The sequence below is a fragment of the Oreochromis niloticus genome, unplaced genomic scaffold (assembly GCF_001858045.2).
Source record: "Oreochromis niloticus isolate F11D_XX unplaced genomic scaffold, O_niloticus_UMD_NMBU tig00000282_pilon, whole genome shotgun sequence".
NCBI classification, from domain to species: domain Eukaryota; kingdom Metazoa; phylum Chordata; class Actinopteri; order Cichliformes; family Cichlidae; genus Oreochromis; species Oreochromis niloticus.
Window position 1 is genome coordinate 166,814 of NW_020327106.1, and position 27,904 is coordinate 194,717.

Consider the following 27,904-nt stretch of genomic DNA (forward strand, 5'->3'; position numbering starts at 1 on the left):
AGCCTTCCTCTGAGACGTTACAGCTGCTCAGTCTGAGAGAGACAGGAAAAAACAAAACAAAAAAAAACAAACAATATATGTGACAAATGAAATTTGTTTATGTGTTGAACCTTTTTTTAATTTTATTTTAAACCTATGAGACTATGAGTGCTACCAGTCCAGTGCCCACGATTGGTACCTTGATGGTACCTTGATGGTACCTTGCTCAGGGGTACCTCAGGGTAGCTATTCGGTGGATTCGACCCCCGAGCTAAAGATCATGGGGCGACCACTCTGCCTACTGAGCTAATAATTCTGTGTACACTATCATACAATATTAACTAACACAAATATTTTTTTAAACATTTCAGTAATTCAGAAATTATTATGCTCATTACCTGTGTACTGTGAGGAACACTGGATTTTAAACACTAGCTGTATAAAACTCTTCCTGTTAAAGGTGCGTATAAAGGAGATGAGCTGAAATGCACATCATGGAGAATGTTTGCTGTCAGGATATGTCAAAGGCAAAGCAGAGATCCATCCAGTCTCTTCCACTTACCCCACAGAGGGACAGACAACCACTCTCACTCACACCTGCATGAAGTTTAGATCACCAGGTAACCTAACTGCATGTCTTTGGATGTTGGGAGGAAACTGTAGAGGACCCAGAGAGAACCCACAGTAATTCTGTGGGAACACTGGTTATGGCAGCCTTACAGTTAGATATGAATACTGTCAAGAAACAGGACCTTAGAGGCAATTTCAGTTATGAAGGATGAGTTTTCCCCTCCATGCTGGATGAAAAAAGGACAGCCACAGCAGAGATTTATAATAAACAAGGGAGAGTGTGCACTGAAAGTGAGACAAAAAACAAACTGCTGGAGTTGGAGACAAGTGAACAAGCTGAGGATAATAAACCTGTCAGAGGGGCTGAAGGATCAGAGCTCATGATCTTATTGGCTGGGTCTGGATTTTACTTTGATAAGAGTTACAGACAAAAATGTGTCAGAAATGCTGACACGTCCTGCTGGACTGAAAAAATATATAGGCGATGAGTTCATGATTACTTACAGAGCTTTGTTGGAGGCTTTGACCACTGGCAGCATTCTCAGAAGAGCCTCCTCTGAAGCAGAGTATTTCTTCAGGTCAAACACATCCAGATCTTCTTCTGATGACAGTAACATGAAGGTCAGAGCTGAGCACTGAGCAGGAGACAGTTTACCTGTGGAGAGACTTCCTGAAGTCCTGTATTGTTGGATCTCCTCCACTAGAGAACGATCATTCAGTTCATTCAGACAGTGGAGCAGATTGATGCTTTTCTCTGCAGACAGATTCTCACTTAGCTTCTCCTTGATATACTGGACTGTTTCCTGATTGGTCTGTGAGCTACTTCCTGTCTGTGTCAGCAGACCTCGTAGGAGAGTCTGATTGGTCTGCAGTGAAAGACCCAGGAGGAAGCGGAGGAACAAGTCCAGGTGTCCATTTGGACTCTGTAAGGCCTTGTTCACAGCACTCTGGTGAAAAGATTTTTTTTTGCTTAAAAAGCTAAAACGCTTGGAGGTTGTTTGTTTCTGTTCGAGCAGATTGAGTCCAGAGTTGATGAAGGTCAGATGGACATGAAGAGCAGCCAGAAACTCCTGAACACTCAGATGGATGAAGCAGAACACCTTGTCCTGGTACAGTCCTCTCTCCTCTTTAAAGATCTGTGTGAACACTCCTGAGTACACTGAGGCTGCTCTGATATCGATGCCACACTCTGTCAGGTCTGATTCATAGAAGATCAGGTTTCCTTTCTGCAGCTGATCAAAAGCCAGTTTTCCCAGAGACTCCATCATCTTCCTGCTCTCTGGACTCCAGTGTGGATCTGTCTCAGCTCCTCCATCATACTTGACCTTCTTCACTTTGGCCTGAACCACCAGGAAGTGGATGTACATCTCAGTCAGGGTCTTGGGCAGCTGTCCTCCCTCTCTGGTTTCCAGCACATCCTCCAGAACTGCAGCAGTGATCCAGCAGAAGACTGGGATGTGGCACATGATGTGGAGGCTTCGTGATGTCTTGATGTGGGAGATGATCCTGCTGGCCTGCTCCTCATCTCTGAATCTCTTCCTGAAGTACTCCTCCTTCTGTGGGTCAGTGAACCCTCTGACCTCTGTCACCATGCCAACACACTGTGGAGGGATCTGATTGGCTGCTGCAGGTCGTGTGGTTATCCAGAGGCGAGCAGAGGGAAGCAGTTTCCCCCTGATGAGGTTTATCAGCAGCACATCCACTGAGGTGGACTTTCTAGGGTCAGTTAGGATTGTAGTTTTGTGGAAGTCCAGAGGAAGTCGACACTCATCCAGACCATCAAAGATGAACACAACCTGGAAGTCTTCAAAGCTGCAGATTCCTGCTTCTTTGGTTTCAGTAAAGAAGTGATGAACAAGTTCCACCAAGCTGAACTTTTCCTCTTTCAGCACATTCAGCTCTCTGAAAGTGAATGGAAATATGAACTGGATGTCCTGGTTGGCTTTGTCTTCAGCCCAGTCCAGGGTGTATTTCTGTGTTAAGACTGTTTTCCCAATCCCAGCCACTCCCTTTGTCAGCACTGTTCTGATTGGTTCATCTCTTCCAGGTGAGGCTTTAAAGATGTCTTCTTGTCTGATTGTTGTTTCTGGTCTGTCTGGTTTCCTGGATGTTGTTTCAATCTGTCTGACCTCATGTTCATCATTGACCTCTGCAGTCCCTCCCTCTGTGATGTAGAGCTCTGTGTAGATCTGATTCAGAAGGGTTGGGTTTCCTGCTTTAGCGATGCCCTCAAACACACACTGGAACTTCGTCTTCAGTGTGGATTTAAGCTTACGATGACAAACTGCAGCTGGAAGTTCTGAATAATAATAATAAAAGTACAACTTGAACAATCATATTTTACAAAATGCTGATGACAATTTCTGACCCACTGAGAAATGACTGAACACGCTGGTGTCACAAGTGTCTAAGTTATCTAACAGCTTAAAACCTTTAGTAAGAAATCCTCTTACTGCTCTGCAGACGGTCAGCCAGCTCCTCCTGCTTCATTCTCCTCAGGAAGTCCACTGTGATCTTCACAAATGCCTCTCTGCTCATCCTCTGCTCATCATCCTCCCTCTGAAACTCCAAGCACTGGGGCTTATTTGGATTCAGAGCCTTCTGGATCTTCTTCAGCTCGTTCTTCACAAAAGTGATCATGTTGTCCTCCAGCAGCTGGAACAGAATACTTTATGAATGACCCACCACTCTGAACTTCAGTCTACACAACGTTCACTTCTTTATGATCAAGGAACATATCATCCACGATCTCTTCACCAATTATAAGTTTGACTTTATCTAATTAACTGAGACATTCTCCACAACTCCGTGATCCTAAAACGTTGATTCTGTTCATATGAATGCAGTGATTTCAGTGGGAGAAACATTTCACTGGTGTTCAGAGCTGAACTACCAATGGGTTGATGATTGAAGCCAGAAACTTGGAGATGTTTCAGGTGACTGAGTTGATCGTACAGACAGCTGGTCTTAAAGGTTCACTCTGTTTACACATACAGATCAGTATTTAAGGTTTGACTCTCATCATCCACTGAAGCACAAACTGGGCGTCATCAGGACGCTACAACACAGAACAAACACCATCCCCACAGACACAGCAGCCAGGGAAGCAGAAGAACATCATATCAAGAAGGTCCTGAGTAAATGCGAACGCTGGTTTGACGGCGGAGTCAAGGAGGCCATTTATGTGAAAAGGGAAAGACCATCTCTGAATGGAGGAGGGGCCTAAGTCTGTCACCATCTTACAATGCTGTGATTGCAGCCATTCCCCAACTCTCTGTGAATGGGACTGATGGACATTGATCAATGATCCTGACAATATGCGTACCAATGATCAAGGAACTGACCTCCCTGCCCATTGTTCCTTCAGTGCTGCTAGTTTCAGTCATTATGCAAATGTCCTGTTTATAAGGTTGGAAACCTGCAGTCAGCTGAGACTGAAGAAGTCACTGTGATGATGATGAAACGTTTCTCCCACTGAAAACATCCAGATGAACCAGATGAACAGGATCAACCTTTTTGGGATTTACGTGCCTGGATGATTGAGCATCAAGACACAACTCTGTGACTTTTCTCAGTTGAATAAATCCTCTCCTCCAGGTTTGTTTACATCTACCAGCCCTGTGGCTCTGCCCAGGGACAATAATCTATGTGATAGGTGGAAAGTCATACAGGTGTCTGCTCCTGCCTTCAGTTATTTTTATCTACTGTGTGTCAACTGGCTGAACCTACTCCAACTGTCTACCATCCCCCTAAACTCAACAATGACTTAGTGATCAATCCATTCTCTGACCAAACACATCCTGCTGCAGGATGTTAACATAGCAGCACACTGATGGTCCCACTCACTGTGAACAACACATTTGGACCTGATTGGCTGCTCTGGTTTACACGCGAACTTTGACTGCTGTCACCAACTTGAGAGTTGATGACAGCAGCCGCTGAGAGTCCTCCTCCTTCCCATGGGGTTTACTTTCTCTACTACTTTCACTATAAACACGCCCCTTTCATGCACCTGCAGAGGGCCACCAGCAGATGGAGCTGTCTTAAACAAATCCACTCCACAAGTGTTGAGCGACCCATAATTTCTCTGTACTTTTCATAAGAGCAGCCAGACTTTCAGCTAGTTTTTCTTTTTTAAGTGCTCTGCAGGCTTTATGAAGGTGTGTCAAAATTGTTCTTTGGACATTGGCTGCTTTTTAAATCATTTTCAGTCCTCGTACAGGAACATTCTTCAAGCTAAATCCAAGTGTGTTAGACCAGAGTTAACTTGATAGATATGCGTGGGTGTGTAACTCTTAGAAGCTGTTTGGGCTGCTTTTTATGGGGGCTGGGTCTTTGGAAAGTGAGCACACAACAGTTTTAGTAACACACCCTGAACTGCACACTTTAACAAACAACATGAGATTTTAACAGTAATGTAAAAATGTTTAAAACGTTTCCCTGTGATCACATTTGCTCCGTCTGATTTCAAAGTTTGTTTTCTTTTGGTCATTTAGTCCACAGAGTCCTTGGTGTTCTGAAAGGGACCTATAAACAAATGTATTATTATTAATATTAATAATAAAGTAGTTGTTGTCCATGTACAGACCATAAATATGGAGTCCAGCTGTGTTTGATGCTGCTGGGCAGACTGACTACTGGGAACCTCTGAGCTCTGCTGGTCCACTCTGTGGAGGAACCATCAAAAATTGGTTGTCATTGTACCAACACACACACACACACTCTTTGGTTGGAATGTGAGTTTAGCCTCTAAAAGCTGTGTTCAGTCACTTTTGCTGCTTCCCTTGTTGTATCTGTATTTGTAGTTTCACTGCCAGAGATAATAATAATAATAATGATAATAATAATAATAATAATAATAATAATAATAATAATACTAAACTTTATTTATAAAGCACACTTAAAAACCAAGGGTATGCCAAGGTGCTTAACAAGTAACATAGAGAATAGAAGGAAGATAATAGAAATAGGACCAAAGCAAGTACTAGCAGGTAGCTGTCACTGATACATAGGAAAGCAACAGGTACAGAGCAAACAAGAAATTAAATGAGCATAAAAGTGCATAATATAAAATCATAAAAGAAATATTAACTAGAGGGAAAGGCAAGATTGAATAAGTGGGTTTTTAGTCGTGATTTGAACAGTGCAATGGAATCAGATGCGCGGATGTCAAGAGGAAGGGTATTCCACAGTACCGGGGCAGCCAGAGCAAACGCACGGTCACCCCGGGCCTTCAGCCGAGATCTGGGTTGGGTCAGAAGTAGTTGAGTGGCAGATCTAAGTGTTCTAGCAGGAGTATGTGGTTTGAGAAGTTCACTAAGATAACTTGGCGCTAATTTATTAATAGTTTTGAATGTAAGGAGTAATATTTTAAATTGAATACGGCACTTTATGGGCAGCCAATGCAAGCTAGCTAGAACAGGAGTAATAGGGCAACATTTCCTGGTACCAGTCAAGAGGCGGGCTGCTGCATTTTGGACTGTTTGCAGTCTAAGAAGAAGAGAAGAGGGAAGACCGTAGTACAAGGAGTTACAATAATCCAACCTGGAGGTCACAAAAGCGTGAATAAGCTTCTCCAGGTCCTCATGCGGAACATAATGCCTAGCCTTAGAGATAAGGCACAGTTGGTGGAAGCTAGATCTCACTACAGGGAGTGCAGAATTATTAGGCAAGTTGTATTTTTGAGGAATAATTTTATTATTGAACAACAACCATGTTCTCAATGAAACCAAAAAACCCATTAATATCAAAGCTGAATGTTTTTGGAAGTAGTTTGTAGTTTGTTTTTAGTTTGAGCTATTTTAGGGGGATATCTGTGTGTGCAGGTGACTATTACTGTGCATAATTATTAGGCAACTTAACAAAAAACAAATATATACCCATTTCAATTATTTATTTTTACCAGTGAAACCAATATAACATCTCCACATTCACAAATATACATTTCTGACATTCAAAAACAAAACAAAAACAAATCAGCGACCAATATAGCCACCTTTCTTTGCAAGGACACTCAAAAGCCTGCCATCCATGGATTCTGTCAGTGTTTTGATCTGTTCACCATCAACATTGCGTGCAGCAGCAACCACAGCCTCCCAGACACTGTTCAGAGAGGTGTACTGTTTTCCCTCCTTGTAAATCTCACATTTGATGATGGACCACAGGTTCTCAATGGGGTTCAGATCAGGTGAACAAGGAGGCCATGTCATTAGTTTTTCTTCTTTTATACCCTTTCTTGCCAGCCACGCTGTGGAGTACTTGGACGCGTGTGATGGAGCATTGTCCTGCATGAAAATCATGTTTTTCTTGAAGGATGCAGACTTCTTCCTGTACCACTGCTTGAAGAAGGTGTCTTCCAGAAACTGGCAGTAGGACTGGGAGTTGAGCTTGACTCCATCCTCAACCCGAAAAGGCCCCACAAGCTCATCTTTGATGATACCAGCCCAAACCAGTACTCCACCTCCACCTTGCTGGCGTCTGAGTCGGACTGGAGCTGTCTGCCCTTTACCAATCCAGCCACGGGCCCATCCATCTGGCCCATCAAGACTCACTCTCATTTCATCAGTCCATAAAACCTTAGAAAAATCAGTCTTGAGATATTTCTTGGCCCAGTCTTGACGTTTCAGCTTGTGTGTCTTGTTCAGTGGTGGTCGTCTTTCAGCCTTTCTTACCTTGGCCATGTCTCTGAGTATTGCACACCTTGTGCTTTTGGGCACTCCAGTGATGTTGCAGCTCTGAAATATGGCCAAACTGGTGGCAAGTGGCATCTTGGCAGCTGCACGCTTGACTTTTCTCAGTTCATGGGCAGTTATTTTGCGCCTTGGTTTTTCCACACGCTTCTTGCGACCCTGTTGACTATTTTGAATGAAACGCTTGATTGTTCGATGATCACGCTTCAGAAGCTTTGCAATTTTAAGACTGCTGCATCCCTCTGCAAGATATCTCACTATTTTTGACTTTTCTGAGCCTGTCAAGTCCTTCTTTTGACCCATTTTGCCAAAGGAAAGGAAGTTGCCTAATAATTATGCACACCTGATATAGGGTGTTGATGTCATTAGACCACACCCCTTCTCATTACAGAGATGCACATCACCTAATATGCTTAATTGGTAGTAGGCTTTCGAGCCTATACAGCTTGGAGTGAGACAACATGCATGAAGAGGATGATGTGGACAAAATACTCATTTGCCTAATAATTCTGCACTCCCTGTACAGCAGACACTTGCTTATCGAGTTTGAGCGAGCTATCCAGCAGTACACCCAAGTTACTGACATAGTCACAAGAAAAGCTAGCAAAGGGACCCAGGGCAGCACAGAGTTGGGCACGAGGGATTTTACTGTTGAACACCACAATCTCAGTCTTCTTATCATTTAAAACAAGAGAATTACTCAGGAACCATTCTTTGACCTCCCGCATGCATTCTTGAAAGTAGTGTAGGGACACAGCAAGGTCGTCAGTAAGTTCAAAATAGATCTGTATGTCATCAGTGTAACAGTGGAAGGCGATATTGTATTTTTCAAAGATTGCGCCTAGAGGGAGAAGAGAATAGGGCCTAAAACTGATCCTTGGGGCACACTACAACAGACCGGAGCGGAGGAAGAGGAGAAGGTGCCTAAGTTACTGATAAGGATCTATCAGCGAGATATGATTTAAACCAGTCGAGGGCAGTGCCTCGAATACCCACAGTGTGCTCAAGTCTTAGTAATAAAATGTTATGGTCCACCATATCAAAGGCCAAAGAGAGGTCCAGTAAAACTAGGACCATAGAGCGTCCAGTATCAGTGATTACAAGAATATCATTAAGAACCCTAACCAACGCTGTTTCAGTGCTATGCAATGGCTTAAAGGCAGATTGAAATTTCTCAGCAATATTGTTTGTGTCCAAGTACGCCTGGAGCTGGGAGAGAACTAGTCTCTCCAGGATCTTGGACAAGAATGAAAGCTTAGAGATCGGTCTGTAGTTTGAAAGGTCATAACAGTCAGAGTTTCTTTTTTTAAGAATCGGGTGGACTACAGCATGCTTAAAGGCAATGTTCCCTCTAATTTTTCACGTGTCTGAGCGAACACACAAACTCCCTGAGCGATCCCTTGGACCACTGTGAGCGACATCAGCACTGTGGTCACGCCAGCATCTAATCCATCCAAGTTTCATGGTTTATTAAAATAATCAAATTACAGCATTTACATTTATGTTAGACTACTTTTAATTAACTGCTTTATCCCACTTACAATGAAAATGTAAACAAATCTTGTTCATGACCTGTGTAGGATGTTAAGACTATTGGAAGTAAAAATAACTTGAACTCCAATTTTGAAAAAACAACTTCTTTTTTTTTATAAAGCTCTGACTTGTATTATGAGTCTGAGTCTGTGGTCTGGGAGAGAGTCTGTAACTCTGTCTGCAAAATACAGTACATAATGACCAATGTTGAGCAATTAATTATATAGTTACTTCTTCAAAACAGTAACTGAGTTTTGCAAACAACAAAGTTTTTTGCAGCTTTTTTTTAATGCAGCCAAGGCGTTTTTTAAACAAACATTTCAAACTATTTACAGAACAATCAGCTGTTCTGCATCAAATCTGATGCCACACAAATTATTTGTGCCACTCCAAAACATAATTTCTGTCCACTATGAGATAAAGGAGAACAACAGCCTGATACCTGCAGGCCTGACAACAGCAGATGTATCACTGCTGTAACACCTGCAACACTCAGCAGTCGCCTCATTGTTCTGACACACACAACAAAACTATTGACTACACTACACACTAACTACACACTAACTACACAAGATTTGCGCTAAACGTCGCAAATCTCTCACATCTCAAAACACCGCCGTCACTCCTAAAACTTCCCCCCGTGTCTTAACAACTAGATGCCACGTTGCCATATCATTTTTTGATTGGTCGACATGGTACTTTTTTCGACCAATAGGAAAGGGCAGTGTTTTCTTGGTTTTGTTTTTGCTCACAGGCGGAGAGCGCTTTCGAGAGTTTTCCTTATAAAACGCCGTTTTTACCGTTTCTTCCCGCAGTAAATATAAATAGACAGTATTCAGGAAGAAAACCAAACATTGTATATATATTTTTTTTATCATAACTCTGGTTTTACGTGGCCTATCAACACAATTTAAAAACTGGTATAAAGTCCACACTTTTTTTCCGTCAGTTGTTCCGTCTGTCCTGCTCACATCTCCAATGGTTGTACACGTTGTCATTAACGTGGCTTCACTCCACATCAGCCACGCCGCTTTGCTAGCTAAAACACCGGTGTCGGCACATAAGGACGCTGTCATAGCCTGTCAACCGTGTTGATGGGCTGCGTATATACGAATGTGAATCCCATCATTGGCTGGACTATGGGATAAGGTGGCATCGTTCTAAACACATACAGGAGCAGCCAGTCACTTACTGACTAACACTGCAAAACAGAATTGTTAACGTATTTATTTTAATTTCAATTCAGGTTACATTTTTTTTTTTGTGCGCAACGCAGATTTTCTGTGCGCAGAGACCATGCCAGCAGTGCGCAATTGCGCACGTGCGCAGCTTAGAGGGAACATTGCTTAAAGGCCAAAGGAACACAGCCTGAGAGCAAGGAAAAGTTCATAAGAAATAGGATACTAGGTCCAATTACATCAAAACAGTCCTTAGCTATGCGAGATGGAAGAATGTCAAGCACAGTATTGGTGTTATTCATTTGAACAACTAGCCGCTTAAGAGACAAAAGTGACACAGGCTCAAACTGGTGGAAAGTTGAAATGCACTCAGGAGTGGGGAGAGGATATAAAACAGGGGGAAGGGAGGACTTAAGAGATGTGATCTTATCTAAAAAGTGAATTTGAAATCGCTCACAAAGAGCCTGAGAATAAATTAAAGGCATGTCCGGGGAAAGGTTAACCACAGAGTTAAAAATTTTAAATAAGGTACGGGGGTTATGGTCATTGGCAAGGATGATTTTGGACAAGAAGGACGCTTTGGCCATTTTAGCAGCACTTTGGAATTTTAAGCGGCTAGTCCGTAGCATGTCGTGAGAAACCTGAAGTTTATCTTTTTTCCACCTTCTCTCAGCGCGCCGACACATGCGATGTAAAGCGCGCGTAGTGTCATTAAGCCAACACTGAGAGTAGGTTCTAGGGAGCTTCATTTTAATGGGGGCAACAGTATCAAGGATTGAAGAAAATAGCGATAACAAGGTATTAGCACAGTCATCAACCGAGCGAAAAGAACAACAGTCAAGAGTGACAGATGCAGAATCCAAGAAAGACATAGAGAAGTTTGACACCGCTTCAGCATTAATTACACGTAGCGGGCGAAGGGGAGCCGCAGGATGTAGTTCATTAGTGCATAAGCCAGTATCAAATATAACTGGGAAATGATCCCAGATCCCAGCGTCACTCATATCCTTGATACAAATGTCCAGACCATATGAGAAAACCAAGTCCAAAGTATGTCCTTTAACATGCATTGGGTCATTAACCCACTGAGCCAGGTTAAAAGAGTCCGTTAAAGCAAGGAAGTCTTCAGCAAATGGGTCATCCTTACAGCAAGTGTGTATGTTAAAATCACCGACAATGAGAACACAACCATACTTAAAAAGAATGGAGCCTAGGAGATCAGCAAAGTCCGTGATAAAATATTTGCTATATTTAGGTGGTCGATAAACCACCCACTCGTGACTGCATCCACGACCACACTCGTGGATGCAGTCATCTCCAATAATTGGACTTCAAAGCTAGAGTAGGTAGGTGAGGGTAGCTGCCGAACTGCATAAGAATTTTTAAAGACCGAGGCTACGCCACCACCCCTACCAGTAAGGGTTGGTGAGCTAAAAGTGACACAGTCCGATGGAAGAAGTTCGGTAAAAGGGATAAACTCACCAGGACGAATCCAGGTTTCAGTCAGGAATAAAGCATCAATCCCATTAGTGGAGAGGAAGTCATTTAAGAGAAAAGTCTTATTGACCAGCGACCTGACATTAACCAATGCCATCCGTATCCTAGGGGTTAAGTCGCTACGGGTGGTGCGTCGTAGGACACTTAGGTTGCTTCGGCAAACGCCGCATCCGAGCGATGTTATCCAAACCCAAGCAGGAAAACATGCCACAGGAATGGCAGGGTAGACTTCGTGGTCGGCCAAGCAGATCCAACGGTGGGTGAGCAACTTAGCATCAGAGCGCTCCTGGGAAGGAGGGAAAGAAGATAAAATATCCAGGCTGGCATGTGGGTAGCCTGTGGCTCTGGCTTTAAAGTAGACCCTGAGGCGAACGCAACGGCCGCTCCTTCTACCGCGTTTCCTATAGCGTTTCTTGTGTAGATTCGGAATAGGTAGGTGGAGGAAGCTGGTCAGAGGGGCCGGTCGGGGCGCGGTGGCGTCACCCAGGTTCCAGCAAGGATCAGCCCGAGAGGAATGAGAGAGTCTTAGATTTAAAAGTGTTTGCCTGTCATATGTAATCAGTGCACAGCCATTAGATGAGCATACAACTAAAAGGATAAAAAAATACAATGCCAAGGTCCATAAAGAGCGTAGAGAGGGTAAAAAGCAGTGAAGCAGATACAGCCGAGGACGGCAAGCCACGTACACCGGCGCCATCTTGGACAGACAGGATCAAAATGATCAATAATACAAATGATACTCCAGAGTCGTTCCACTGTTATCCTGATCACTGACACTTCTTTGTTGGGTTTTAAACTCTGTAAAAACACAAAGATCATAATTCCCTGAATGACTTCAGTTTTTTTCTAACTGAACTTTGATTCTAAAGTTAAAGACGTCTTGATGCATTCTCAATCATCCAGGAAAGTAAATCTCCAAAAGTTGAATCTGTTCATCTGGACGTAGCGTTTTGTGGGAGAAACGTTTCGTCACTCATCCAAGTGACTTCTTCAGTCTCAGCTGACTGCAGGTTTCCCCAAACCTTATAAACAGTACATTTGCATAATGACTGAAACCAGCCCACTGAAGGAACAATGGGCTGTGAGGTCAGTTCCTTAATCATAATTATGCAAATTCCCATGACCATTGATCAACAATCACTGACCAAAACCCACTGATCAAAGAACACTGATCAATGGCCATGAGTCCCATTCACAGAGAGTTGGGGAATGGCTGCAATCACAGCATTGTAAGATGGCGAAAGATGTACCCTTAGGCCCCCTCCTCGATTCAGAGATGGTCTTTCCCTTTTCACGTAAATGGCCTCCTTGACTCCGCGCTCAAACCAGCGTTCCTCCCTGTCCAGGATGTGTACATCCTCATCATTGAAAGAGTGTCCACTGGCCTGTAGGTGTAAATAGACTGCAGAGTCCTGGCCTGATGAGGTTGCTCTTCTGTGTTGTGCCATCCGCTTCGCTAGAGGTTGTTTGGTTTCCCCGATGTATAAATCCTGGCAATCCTCCTGGCACTTAACAGCGTACACTATGTTACTCTGTTTGTGTCGGGGGACCCGATCCTTGGGGTGGACCAGTTTTTGGCGCAGCGTGTTTTGGGGTTTAAAAGCCACAGAGACCCGGTGTTTAGAAAAAATGCGTCTCAACTGTTCCGATACTCCTGACACATATGGGATCACTAAAGTTAAAGACGTTTCTCAATAAATGTACTTGTGATACGTCATCATTCACAGATCAATTACTGTTCAATTCAAAGTATGTATAAAGCCAAGTGTGTAAGTTCATCTCTGAATGTTTGTGAAGCATTCCTACATTAAGCTTAACAACCGATATATGAAGCTCTGACGTCTGTGCGTTGTCATTGGTGAGTCTGTTTGTTTGTTAATTCCAACCACCAAACTGTTTACCTGCAGCACAGTTTGTTTGTTTTTCAAAGTAAAACTGTGAAACACACTTTTTTCATACTTGTGTTAAGTTTTGTATAGAAATGACACAAAATTCAGTGTCAGGTTAAATGTGATAGAAACAACTCACATTGACATCCATCCTGATAAAAGATGAGTGCTGGAAAACCGTGTTTGCATTTATTTGCACTGCTTTCCACCCTGATTGTCTCTTATTTTCAGCTTCAAGTATAAAAGGGTCCATTCTACAACCTGTTTTTGTTTAGTTGTTTAATATTACTATGTTGTGCTGATATTGCACTTTTTTCCAGAACCAAGGAGTTTTTGAAATCTGCCTGTAATTGCATTTTAAATGACTTTTTCAATATTACTTTAAATACTTAGATTTAAAGTTTTGCTAACAGTTTATATAAAAAGATCAGTTTTGCTGACCTGTGAAATATTTTGGGTGCAGTGTAGTTTTTGCATACAGGTATAACAGAATAGCTTTAGTGTTTGTTTGTTTTTTAAATATGACTACAAAATGCAGCAAGATATATTAAAAAAGCAGTTTTAGTGATTATAAAATAGACTATATAAGATTTGGCAGGTATCCAAATGTATGATATCAGTACATAAAAACACTGGTGTGGTGCCATCTCTGCCAAGAATGCGATTGCTTGAGTATTGAGAGTATTTTTTGGTCCTGATCACATTTTTAATCTCATCTCTCCACCTTGAACAACTAATAACTGAGTGAAAACACTCTGATAGAAATCTGAGCTCATCTTTGATCAGCATGTGAATGTTAAGCAGCAAACAGAAGTCTAGTTCAGTCTCATTTGTACAGGTTACAAAGGTTTCTAGAGTCCCATCAGCGCTCCTGATCAGCTGATCCACACTCTCATTTCCTCCTGATCACATGATTGCAGCTCAGTGTATTCAGGCCTAACTGATGCAGCAGTGTCTCATCTACAGTTAGTACAACACACAGCAGCAAAGCTCCTACACACACTGAGGACAGTGAACACATCACTGCAGCAGCTTCACGTTCACTGCAGAATCCAGTTTAACCAAATCTCTACATGTTACAGCTGCACTTTATATCTCAGAGCATCTTCTAGCTGAGACCCTCAGACCAGAGAATAAATGACTGTTACAGGGTCAAAGGTCAGGATTCAAACACAGGACTGTGTTTCACTGTTTCAGCATCAACACTGTGGAACAAAGTTGCTCTCACTGTGAGATCAGCACAGTCAGTGAGGTGTAGTAAACTCCTCTGGATGAATCCTCCTGATCTGTCACATTGATCCAGCTGTCTGCAGATTCATCACTGTGGTCGGCCTGCTGCCGACAGCAGCTGCATCGCTGCTGCCAACAGCAGCTGGATCACTGCTTCATGTTTGAAAGGAGCTTTCTTTATCAGTCAGTTCATTATAGGAACAAGAAGCTCATCAGATCCTGTCTCTGTGACACTGAAGGTGAGATTAACAATGAAAGATGCAGTCCCAGTGTGAGCCACTAACAGTGTGTTATCATTTACATATAAACTCACAGGAAAAGAGTAAAAGCACTCGTATAAATGTGTGAATGAGGCGAGTATCAAAGAGCTCTGAGTCTGACTTAGATGTGTTTGCACTGCAGTTTATATCCAACAACATCAAGCAGTTAAATCAAAGAGTTCATGTTACTAACAGCTCACCTCTCTGCAGCAGACACAGGCTGGACTTTAAAACTAATGGGTACACCTTTAGACCCGTCACTCTGTAAGGACACAGAGCTGGGTGGAGGTCCAGGCTGGTTCCTGTGAATAATGATGGAGCAGTGCTGTGAGTGCTGAGCTGTGACATGGAGAAGAGTCATGGACAGTTAGAGATGGTCATCTCACCTCTGAGCTTTGGTCTGGCTCTCATGTTCCCCACACAGAGTGCTTTTAGAGGGAGGGACTCCCTCCTCTCTGTCCTCACACTGATCCATGCTGCTCAATTCACATCAGCTCACACACACTTTCTACCTTCACCTGCAGAGGAAACACAAATCATTCATGTGCACATCAGCTGAGAGCTGCAGAGGTCGTGTCTGATGTGTTGGACTAACATCCATCTGAGACACAGCTTTCATCAGTTCATATAAAAAGTGTAACAGAGATAGTTTTTATACAAAACAATTCTTTTTCTTTTTTGTAATTTTACTTAAGAGCTCTTTGATTTACCTTTAACTTAGCATTAGCATGCTGTGTGGCTAGCTTAGCGTCAGAGCTCTGCAGGTGTCTCGTTTGTAAATATTAATCACAGTGACAGTAAAAGAGGTAAAGGGATGACGTCATCGCGTACGCTGCGTCCTCTGTGGACTCTGAGTGAACTCACAAAGTACAAACTATAATATGTCACGTGAAGATTCATCAGCCAGATGAAGTGTTTACTGACAATTGACATTGATAGCGGACATCATCATCACTATTCCAACAATCCTCTCCACACAGACAAGCATAAACACACTCGACTATCACTAAATCAAATTAAACATGCATTTGTAATGACGCTACTTCAGTTTACAATACGGTTCATTCGCTCGGTCAGCAGGTGGCGGTATCCTCGTACACTGGGGAGTAAACTGCCATTAAACGACACAGAAGAAGAAGAAAAAATCTGCACATGCGCAGTACGGATCGGGTAGACCCGATTTGTACGGTCCGACTTTGCACATGCGCATTAAGGATCGGGGAGTCCTGATCCATAAGTATATTTTTATTTTTTGTTTGTGTCTACATTGTACTGAAATGCTTCATTATTCAAGCATTTTAAGAGATACTTATTATTCTTAACATCTTAACAGATACTCTGACCTGTAACTATCGTAAAATGCTTCGGCCGGAAGTAGACACCTTTCGCACATGCGTGGTACCGATCGGGTTTCCGGTATGGATCGGGTAGTGACAGCGGCGTGTCTCTCTCTTCACTTGCATACCCACCACGGAAGCAGTGGAGACTGTCAGAAAACGACTACAAGAAGACAGCTCCTTGGAAGACAGGACCAACTTCACACCCGATCAGATTTGCACACTGTTAGACCTCTGCCTTACCACAACATACCTCAAATACAACGAAGGCTTCTACAGACAAAAACATGGCTGTGCCATGGGCTCCCCCGTGTCACCTATTGTAGCCAACCTTTACATGGAGGAAGTGGAAAGAAAGGCTCTTGGCTCTTTTAAAGGGAGAGTACCCAGCCACTGGTACAGATATGTAGATGACACCTGGGTCAAAATCAAGACACAAGAAGTGGAATCCTTCACTGCGCGCATTAACGCCGTGGATAAAAACATCAAGTTCACCAGGGAAGACACAAAGGATAACTGTTTGCCTTTCCTGGACTGCGCTGCGCACATTGAAGAGAATGGCAACCTCAACATTGAAGTTTACCGGAAGCCCACACACACGGACCAGTACCTCCTCTTTGACTCCCATCACCCTCTGGAACACAAACTTGGAGTAATTAGGACCCTACACCACCGGGCAGAACTTGTTCCCTCTAAGCCTGAGGGAAAAAAGAAGGAACGCACACATGTAAAGGAAGCACTGAAAACATGCGGTTATCCTAACTGGGCATTCATAAAGTCAGCAAAGAGGCACAGAAAAGAAGATCAGACACCAGCGAGGGAGGATAAGAAAGACAGACGCAACAACGTTGTCATTCCCTATGTAGCCGGTGTATCAGAGAAACTCAGGAGAGTTTTCTCCAAGCACGACATCCCAGTGTACTTCAGACCCAGCAACACACTCAGACACAAACTGGTTCACCCGAAAGACAAAACCCCAAAACACAGACTGAACAACGTGGTGTATGCTGTACAGTGCAGCGAGGAATGCCCGGACCTCTACATTGGAGAGACCAAACAGCCACTTCACAAGCGTATGGCACAACATAGAAGAGCCACCTCCACAGGACAAGACTCAGCAGTCCATCTGCATCTTAAGGATAAAGGTCACTCTTTCGAGGATGCCAATGTTCACATATTGGACAGAGAGGACAGATGGTTTGAAAGAGGAGTGAAAGAGGCCATCTATGTCCACTGTGAGCGACCATCTTTGAACAGAGGCGGTGGTTTACGACACCAACTGTCTGCCATCTATAATCCAGTTTTGAGTTCCCTCCCCAGATGCCTTAACGCCCACTCACATCCTGGGCCATCTGACCTCAGGGATTCACATGACAAGGTGGGGCCAGGTTTCACAATGAGCTCACCCGAAACCCTGGCTGATTAGGTCCCACACCCGCTTTCACACCTTGGCGCATGTGATTAGAGGATCACCAGGGGGTCCTTTGTCCCTCCTTGGGGGGAAACTCCCACTGGGTTTAAATCTGGGACTCTCGGCCTTTTGACCTTAGAACTGAAGAAGCTTCTCGGATGAGAGGTGAAACGTCTTCAAGCAACTTAAAGAAGTCCAGACGCTTTTCTTTGCAAACTCCTTTGACTTTTACAAAGATTCTTTCTTTTGTTATCAATAGTTATCATCATGCTGATTGATGTCCAAGGGGTCTCCTTTCCCATAAGTTTGATTCTAATTCCTACCGCGGTGATGTTAAATTGGGGTGAAACGTCATCATAGCAGCTTTGACTGGCAGCTGCAGTCACGGAGAAACTTGCGTATCTCTGTTTGGGAATAGCAGATAGAGCGTAGGCTCTGAGAGGAGGGCCAGCGTTTACGCTACGAAAACACGACCGACTGTTTTAACCTGACAGCCTGAGGTGTTCTTCAGTAAACTGGACTACCCGACAGAAGGACCCGAGGCCCCGCTGCACTTTTTCGGTAAGTTAAACGTGTTTGTAAGCTAATCCGTAACTACCGTCCTTAGCTAGCTCCTGAGACCTAGCTAGCTAAAATGAGGACTCGGCTGTCAGGGTTTGTTTAGCTAATCTGTGCAGGTGAATGAATTTACTAAAGAAATGAAGAGAAACGGTCCGGGCTACTCAGTCACTAATTACTGTTACTGTACTTTTATTACAAGTATTATACTGTAAAAGCAACAGGCTGCACCCTGCTGCAGCTCCTGTGCAGAGCTGAATATTAAATATGTGCAAACAGCATGTTTTCAGGCTCTTGCCACATCTGTAAAGACAGTAACATCTTTTTTAAAAACTTGTACTTCAGTAACTCCTCATTAATCAGGAACTATGGATTAAAGTACTGTAGTGTACTGTAATACTGAAAAAAATGTAAGAGAAGAACTAAAGATCCTGAGTGTGTGAGGACAGAAGAATCAGCTTTATTTCAATTTTGAGGGATAAAATTTCTGAGTTTGATGGTTCTGTTCTCTTTGTGATTACAGGAGCTGCCCTCAGATTCAGACCTCAGCACCACCCAGTGACAGCAGAAGTGTCTTTTTTATAACAGTGACATGGTTGTATTTACCTTAATTAAACGAGTCGTCAGTCGCGGTAAACCAGCAAAAAAACTTGAGCAGCCGGGCTACGTAAAAAGTGTAGGGGGGCGTGTTTGGGGTCACGTCCAGCGGGTGTGTGGGCGGGAGCGTTACACAGTCGCTCCACCTCAAGTCACTACTGCGCAGACTCTGGCTCCAAATTTGCAAGATGGCAGCCTCCACAAGCGGGATATTTTGGCTTCATTTTTGCACAATGGGAGGAGGCGGAGTCGCGTCGTCCATGTTTTCTACAGTCAATGGTTTTTTTGTTTTGTTTTGTTTTTTTTGTTTGTTTTTTTTTTTGAGTTTCCGGTATGGTTTTTTTTTTTTTTTTAAATTTAAACTTTATTTAACAAACAATGAGTATACAACATACGAACAGATGAAGTATACAAAACAACAGAACATGAACACACAAAGCCAGGGGTAAAAAGTTACAAGAATACACGCAAAAATTCACAGATATATATTGTTTTGAGAGCCTTTTTGTTGGTAGAGTCTGATATTGATTGTATATACATTTCCACATCCTTAAAAAAATGACAGAAATATGGTGTTTTGTTAGTAAACTTACATTTATGGATAAAAAATTTAGCTAAAAGTATTAACAAATTTATCATAAAAAAAACATTTATCATTCCTCTTGGGGAACCTGAAGAAACAGAATAAAACATTTTCCCATCGTAAAGAAAATTCCCTTAAAATATGGACAATAACAAAACTGCTAAATTCCTTCCAGAATCTCTGTGTAAAAGAACAGTACCAAAAAAGATGTGTCACAGTTTCTGGATGATCCCCACAGAAAGTACAGTTAGTATTTATGTCTCTTTTAAATTTTACCATGTAGTGACTGGCTGGATAACATTTATGTAGAATTTAAATGAGACTTCCTTCACCTTATTTACAATCAAATATTTATGGGGGATCATCCAGACTGTCTTCCACTTGATATCTGGAACATATCGGTTCCAGTAAGATATTACATATGGGAGAGAGACGACATCTTCTTGGAATAAACTACGTATTCTCTTATTGTTGTTACCAAGTTCCTGTGAAAAGCAGATTTTTCCTATTGGTGACTCAGCTGGATCAGGGAGAGTGACTGAGGTAGATATTGAGCTGTCAGTGTTTTTATATAACATTAGAGTCCCTGAGGGTATGGCACCAAGCACCATTGAGAATTCCTGAACACTGATTGGAAAATTATATAGTGCAATAAAGTCATTGTAAGTAAGTAGTTGTCCCTCTTTATTAACCAGCTGAGCCACCAATAGGATCCCATTTTGGACCCAAGTTTCCAGGAAAAGTGATTTATTTTTATATAAAATATCTCTGTTGTTCCAGATAAGGTATTTGTGAGGTGAGAAGTTGTGTTTATAAATGAGGGTCCACGCTAAGAGGACTTGCTTATGGAAGGATGAAAGTTTTACAGGGAGTTTCTCAACATTGTAATTACAATTTAAAATAAAATTGAAGCCACCAAAACAAGAGAAAATATGATATGGTATAAAGTTCCAGATAGAGGTAGGGTTTTTAAGAAAATGTTTAGCCCAATTAATTTTGAAAGTGTTATTTAAAGTAGAAAAGTCTAAGACGTTAAGCCCACCTGATTCGTACTTATTCATCACAACAGTTTTTCTAATATAATGCGTACGGTTTTTCCATATAAAATTAAAGAGCATACGGTCAATATCTTTACTAATTTTCTTATCCAGATGTAAGGAGAGAGCAGCATATGTTAATCGGGATATCCCTTCAGCTTTAGTAATTAACACTCTACCTTTCAACGACAAGTCCCTTTGCAGCCACTGGTTGAACTTTTTTAGGGTTTTCTGTATAATTGGAGTGAAGTTTGAAGAGCATCTTGATTTTTGGTCTTTGGATATCAACAGTCCCAAGTATGTGACTTCTTGTTTAACAGAAATATTACAGATAGTATTTGCAGGGCAGTCTTTAATTGCTAGTAACTCACACTTTTTTAGATTTAGGCATAAACCAGAGGCCTCAGAGAAATCACTAATCACACTAAGGGCTGGAGGGATTTGGTTTGCATTCTTCAAGAAGAGTGTGGTGTCATCGGCTAACTGGCTGATGACGAGCTCCTTATCAGCTATGGTGATTCCTTGTACAACACTGTTTGAGATATTAGTTGCAAGAATTTGTGTACAAAGTAAAAATAAATATGGTGAAATAGGACATCCTTGGCGAATACCACGTTTCAGGTCAAATCTCGGGGTGGAGCCGTTAATCATTTTAATAGAACTATTGCCATTCGTGTATAAGGTTTTGACAGCTTTACAGAAAAATTCACCAAAGCCAAATTTTTCCAAAGAGTGGAAAATAAATTGATGTTCAATTGTATCAAAAACCTTATAAAAATCCAGGAAGAGAATGAAGCTATTGTCAGGTACCAAATCAGAGTAATCAAGTAAATCCAGAACCAGTCTAATGTTATTAGAAATGTGTCTATTTCTCATAAAGCCTGATTGTGTCTCATCAATAATTGTGTCCAAGACCTCTTTAATTCTGTTAGCAAGTATTAAAGCCATAATCTTATAGTCATTATTGAGCAGGGAGATGGGTCTCCAATTATCAATAAAAAGTAAGTCTTTGTTTGGTTTTGGAATAAGTGTTATGAGACCTTGAGTAAGAGTAGGAGGGAGGGTGTTATTCTCTATACTTTCTGTGAAAACCTGCAGTAAAAACGGAGCCAGGAGATTAGAAAATGATTTATAAAACTCTGCAGTCAAACCATCTGTGCCGGGAGATTTGTTGGCCTTAAGTGCAGAAATGGAAGTACAAACTTCCTCCACAGTCAGAGGACTGTCACAGTGACTTCTATCTTCCACAACAAGAGTTTTTAGGTTTTTAATATTATTGAAAAATCCTGTTGAGACAACCTCATTATATTTTGAGTTGTATAGTTTAGTATAGAATTCGGCACAGAAATGTGAAATTTCTCTAGGATTGTCGGAGACAATGCCATTAATATTTAGTTGATGAATAGAGTTTATTTTTGATCTGTATTTTTCAAGCCTGAAAAAGTAAGCAGAATTTTGTTCATCCTCCTCCAGCCACTTCTTCCTGGATCTTACAAAAGCACCCTCAGCCTTGCGTCGATATAAACCGTCCAATTTATTTTGAAGTTCTAGTAAAGTTAATTTATCTTCCTCTGAGATTTCTTCTGGGAACTTCTGGTAATAAGAGGCAATTCTGCTTATCACTTCTTGTTCTTCAGCCTTCCTTAATTTAGTAATTTGACTCCCATATCTTCTCAAGAATTTGCATGCTTCAAATTTAAAAAGTTCCCAATTGGTACAAAAGGACTTCTCTGTGTTAGCTTTATTCCAATAATAAACAATTAATTTATTAATCTGCATGTTAACCATCTTATCTTTTAGTAAAGAATTATTTAACTTCCAATAAGAGAATTTATGAGGTATATTATCTAGTGTAAACATTTGGACGCTAATGTGAATTGCTCTATGATCAGTGAGGGGGGTGGCGAGTATATTAACAGTAATATTATCTTTATCAATACAGTCAGAAACAAGCCAAAAGTCAATACGTGATTGCCTGGATCCTGTCTTATTGCTCCAAGTAAAGAGTCTATCGTCTGGAAATTTTTCTCTCCAAATATCCACAACATTAAATTTTCCCATAAAATTTTTTAAGTTTGCACTGTATGAAGACTGCTGCCCTGGAGGCCACCTATCAACCGTATTATCTAAAGCAATGTTAAAGTCTCCACCAATTAAGAGGACTGAATTTGGGTATTTGGAGAGCCAGAAAGTAATTCTTTCTTCTAAGGAGTCAAGTAATTTATCATTTTCAGTTTTATTATTGTAACCATATATATTTACTGCAATGAAAGTACTGTTATTGTGTCTGATTATTGAGCAGAGATAGTGTCCTAAGGTGTCACAGTCAGAATGTAACACATCCCCAGAAAAAGAATTTTTAAGCGTGGCAACTCCAGCAGAACGCTCAGAGCCATGGGACAACCAGACGTCATTACCCCATTGTGATTTCCAAAAATTTGTATCAGCAGGTGTGGAATGACTCTCTTGGAAAAAGCAAAAATCTGTTTTAAATTGTTTGGCAAACAAAAACAAAGCTTTGCGTTTACATGTTTGTCTTAAACCCCTGGTATTAAGAGAAACAAATGAAAAAGACAAAGTTATTAGAAAAAAGAAAGAGAAAAAGTAAGTTCTAAACTTCTACAGCTAAGAATAGATCTATAGAATAAGGGGACCGGGTGCTGCACAATTTAGGTAATAGAACAGTAAAAACCCTGAGTGACTAAGCTTATAAAAATATAGTATTTAACTATCTGCTATGGTTCAAATCTAGCTTTTTATAGAAAAACACACTCTTCAACACAAAATAAAACTTTAACCTGAGGGTGAAAATATCAAGTTCACCATGTAAACAAGCTTACAGAAATGTCATTTTGGAGACTGAAAAAGCGTCTCTATGAAGGAGGGAAAACTTCTGATCCACTGATGAATCCTCGGCCTCCCACGAAATAAGCCGACTTACCCTCCTTACGGGCTTTGTCTATCATCGGCCACAGTTTGTCACGACGTTCTCTGTCCTCCCTGGACAGATCTTCAGCGAACCTCAAATGATTGTCCTGCAGGTAGGAGGATGTTTTGGCTGCTTTCCATACAGCATCTCTGTAGATTCGGGAGGTGAACTGCACGATGATGCCTCTAGGTCTGGTGCTACCTTGTCGCTTGGCTCCGAGTCGGTGTACGGTGTCGATGACGTCAGGCAGCCTATGATTTTGCTCTGGCAGAACAGACTGGCATATCTCGATCACCTTTCCCCTTACGTCTTCTTTCTCAGCCTCCTTGACTCCATGTAGTCTGAGATTCCACCTCCTGGAATATCTTTCCAACTCAGATATTCTCTGTTGGCAGTTGTCCACTCGACCTTCCTCTTTAGTTACTTTTTTTTCCAGGTCGCAAACTCTCCCCTTCATATCTTTCATTTCCGCGCATACAAAATCAATCGTCTTTTTGAGACCCTCAATCTGGAGCGTATTCTCTTTCACCATGTTCGAGTTCTCTCTCACCATGCTCTCAATGTTATCAGACCTGGAGTTAATTAATGCCGACAAACTGGAAATTATCTGGTTTACATCAACTGGGTCAGAGCTGCTGCGTTCGTACATCACCTTCTTCGGAGCTGGCGATTTAAGAGGTGTGACAGGGAGAGGTGGGAACTCATCCATTTCTTCTTCGGCTAACGTGAGTGCCACCGTAGTAGCTGCGTAGTTATGGAAGCTATCCATTAGCATGTTGCTGGGCGTAGCACTCCCCTCGTTAGCATTCTCAGGCGCTATCTTAGACTTGGAACTTTCCAGTCCCCTTTTCGCTCCTTTCTGATTCGGCATTCTGCTGCTTCTTGCCCTATGATTGCTGTATCTTCACTTGTTTAGTCAACTGTTAGTGTTAGCAGCATAAAGTTGAGGTTTTACCGTTGTTCACGAACTTTCTGTGCAGACCTCGGTAGAGAGCGTCTACTTACTCCGCCATCTTGGCACGCCCTCTACAGTCAATGGTCACTACCCGATCCGTACCGGAAACCCGATGGGTACCCCGTATGCGCAAATCTTACGTCACTTCCTCTCTTTGCCAACATTGCGACATTCAATATATTTGAATGATACGGCTAGCGCCCAGTTAGCTCCTAGCATTTCTCAACAGCTCTGCCTCCTTTTCGACTACTGGGACATTTAAACAATGGATAATCCGTATACAAACAAATTCATGCTTTTCTCCTCAACAGAGAGCGTCCCCCGATTGAACAACAGCACCGTAAAATAAGAAGAATGGCGCCTAATTACAGAGTTAATAATACAGACTTTGTAATATCTCACGTGTAGATTCATCAGCCAGATGAAGTTTTTACTGACAATTGACAGTGATAGCGGACATCATCATCACTATTCCAATCAATCCTCTCCACACAGACAAGCATAAACACACTCGACTATCACTAAATCAAATTTAATACACGTTTGTAATGACACTAATTCGGTTTACAAAAAGGTTCATTCGCTCGGTCAGCAGGTTTTTTTGTTTTCGGTTTTTTTTACAGAAGCTCGGTCAGCAGGTGGCAGTATCCTCTTACACTGGGGAGTAAACTGCCATTAAACGAACAGAAGAAGAAGAAAACCCCTGCACATGCGCAGTACGGATCGGGTAGACCCGATTTGTACGGTCCGACTTTGCACATGCTCAGTAAAGATCGGGGCGTCCTGATCCGTAACTATCTTTTTATTTTTCGTTTTTGTCTACATTATATTGAAATGTTTCATTATTGGAAACATTTTAAGAGATACTTATTATTCTTAACATCTTAACAGATACTCTGACCCGTAACTATCGTAAAACACTTCGACCGGAAGTAGACACCTTTCGCGCATGCGGGGTACCGATCGGGTTTCCGGTACGGATCGGGTAGTGACACGGCGGTGTAGACTTCGTGGCCCAACATATCCCAGAATGCATAGCGTGGCGGTGGGTGTGGATAATTTTGCCAAAAAAAAAATGGTGGAAGAGGGGCGCCCGAGGAGTAAACTTTTAAAAATTAGTACTGAATATTATGTCACTTATTTATGTGCAAATGTTTAATAATGAAGAACATTAAAACATTACCGTTGGCCGCATGTCGGCAAAGTTATATGACATTAGTGATGTTTGTACTAACTTGGTTTTAAAGCCTTTACTTTAAAATATATGCCGTTCAATAGTTTTCCTTAATCTTACAGAGAATGTGATGATTTTATGGATATTTAAAGTAAGCACTGAGACAAATTTAGTAATGCCAACATATTAAAAGAACAATGTTTGTCTCTTATATATAACACAGTTATATATACAGTGTCAAAGGAACCTGTCTTTGAGCTAAGATTTAAGGCGACAGGAAATATAAATAAATGCAGCTTGAATCTTTACTGAAGCTCAGTATTTGAAACAGAGTTCATTCACTGCTGTAATAACTAATAATGATTGAAATAATAACTTTAATATTGGCCATATTATATTTACATTACCAAAGTAAGATGACTTTAGTCTCATGAACAACATTAGCTAATTGTTATTTACTAGCCAATCTTAAAATGACTGTTCAGTACAGAAATGAAGCCCAATAATCATGATTTCACAGTCCCCTTGTCTCAGCCTCAGATACTTATCACATCACACAAAGCTCATGTAGAAACAAATGAACAAAATATGTTCTCCTTCATTTCTGTCAAGCAAAGCTGTATGAAACGTTTCCAGCAGTTAGTATAATGGTTGCTAGGCAACCTGGGCAGCGCGACGGAGGCTAGACCGTCCCATTTCACAAGCCTCGCACTTCCGGCCTTAGCGGTCTTTGAGTACGCGGCCCTTGTGGACCGTTAAGGCTGCGTACTTTAAGGCTGCAGACCCTGAATTGGGACACAGCCTATAAGTACAGAAACACAAACGTAGCTCAGAGTGGGACACACTCGGCCTCGTTGGTCCAGCTGTCAGTCCGTTACCGTGAACTATGGAGCGGCAGATTTGTGCTGGAACTAAGCTGCACACAGCTGATGTTAGCCAGGAAACATTACACACTGACTTTAATGGAGAGACCGGAAATAAAAACGCACACAGTTTTTTGTGTGAAGAAATCAAACATGAGCTGAACAAACAGTAAAGTAAAGACAAACTGTTAAAGGAGGAAACAAAGCAAACTTACAGTTTCTTCACACACCAACAACAAGCTCCACTTACTTCCTGATAGTTCAGCTGCTTCCTGGAAAGCCAGGGCTTCACCTGAGCGTAGGCAGATTTTCACAATAAGAGCACTCTGTCACTAATGTAACGTCACACTAACGGTTTGTAAATGGTAAATGGACTGGTTCTTATATAGCACTTCTCTACTGTTCTGAGCACTCAAAGCGCTTTATACAACTTGTGCGTTCACCCATTCACACCAGCACATTTTTCCTAGCCAGGAATCGAACCACCAACCTTCCAATCAGTAGATGACCTGCTCTACCACCTGAGCTACAGCCACCCACACAAACCCAACAGTTTGTGACTGTTTAACTTTGTGCTGACAGAATTAAAGTAACTTGGTGTCACTTCTTCTTTCCTGCTTCTCTGAGCAAATTCAGCTCTGACTGAACTAATCAGACTGGTAATTATCAACCATTGTATTAAAGGCTTTATTATTTCATTCTGAAAATCAACAGGAAACTGGTGCTGATCAAAGAAGCTCCTTTTAATGGCTGTCATTCAAAGCTTTAAATGGTCTTACCAACTTGTTGCTTGGGATGGTTTTAGAGGTCTGGACACTGAGTGAATCAATCTAAGCATTATCAGCTGAAATGCAACAAATCTCTGCTACACTTGATGTAACTGAACTCTGGCCATGAGCACCAGTCCAACACAGTGCTTTGCTTAACACTTTAAGGCTCATGTAGCCCCATTATTTTATATTGCACAGCTGCCTCGTGGTTTGTGTCACATATTTGTGTTTTGTTGCCCACAGATGTGCATCGTAGTATAGTTTTGGATTTGGACTGCTACACTACTAACAGACAGAAACAAAGATAAGCTGTCTTCTCTGAAGATGGTCTGCCTGGACTCGTGATGACACCAGAAGGTCCAAACCTTTGAGACTGACTCTCCCAAAGAAAAACAGGCAAGAAATTCTGCTGTTAGGACACACCCCCTTGTCTAACTCTACAGGCCTAAACAGAGGACCAGAAATGGTTGCCATGGTGTAGGGAGATGTGGGAAAGGTGCAGGAGATGAAACGTGAGTTGTACATGGGTCTTTTATAAAGTCAGCAAAGATGCACAGAAAAGAAGATCAGACACCAGCGAGGGACAAGACTCAGCAGTCCATCTGCATCTGAAAAACCTCGGAAATTCCCAAACCTCTGGCAGGTCGTGATTTTTTTTGCTGGTTTTCCTCTTTGAAACACAAACATCCGTCATCATTTTGTTGTTCTTCTTCCTGCAGCGTTTGAAAATTTCAGCGCTAAACTGATGTTTGTTCAAAGCTCATTTCAACCTGTTGAATTCATGAATGAAAGTGCAGACTGAGAGTGGATCACATGATGTTTAGGTGTGTCATGTGACATGTTCAGTATTGTCACACATGTCTAG

At 41.8% G+C, this 27,904-nt stretch overlaps 1 protein-coding gene across 1 annotated transcript; it reads right to left on the reverse strand.

Annotated features, from left to right (window-relative positions):
* Positions 1 to 1,049: 1,049 nt before the first annotated feature.
* LOC112844488 (protein NLRC3-like) lies at positions 1,050 to 15,441 on the reverse strand. The gene is made up of 5 exons (XM_025904189.1): positions 15,212 to 15,441; positions 15,026 to 15,127; positions 5,138 to 5,216; positions 3,003 to 3,204; positions 1,050 to 2,839 (listed from the first exon to the last, which is right to left on the reverse strand). Exons 1-5 carry the CDS (start codon positions 15,298 to 15,300, stop codon positions 1,050 to 1,052), a joined length of 2,262 nt encoding a protein of 753 aa, XP_025759974.1. The 5' UTR covers positions 15,301 to 15,441.
* Positions 15,442 to 27,904: the final 12,463 nt, after the last annotated feature.

What these genes read in the sequence shown, in the direction of transcription:
- LOC112844488 (XM_025904189.1), bottom strand. Translation starts at nt 15,300, where the DNA reads ATGGATCAGTGTGAGGACAGAGAGGAGGGAGTCCCTCCCTCTAAAAGC. An exon ending in CCTGTGTCTGCTGCAGAGAG is followed by an intron (nt 5,217 to 15,025) that starts GTGAGCTGTTAG and finishes GTTCCTCCACAG; the next exon opens with AGTGGACCAGCAGAGCTCAG. An exon ending in GGCTGACCGTCTGCAGAGCA is followed by an intron (nt 2,840 to 3,002) that starts GTAAGAGGATTT and finishes CAGAACTTCCAG; the next exon opens with CTGCAGTTTGTCATCGTAAG.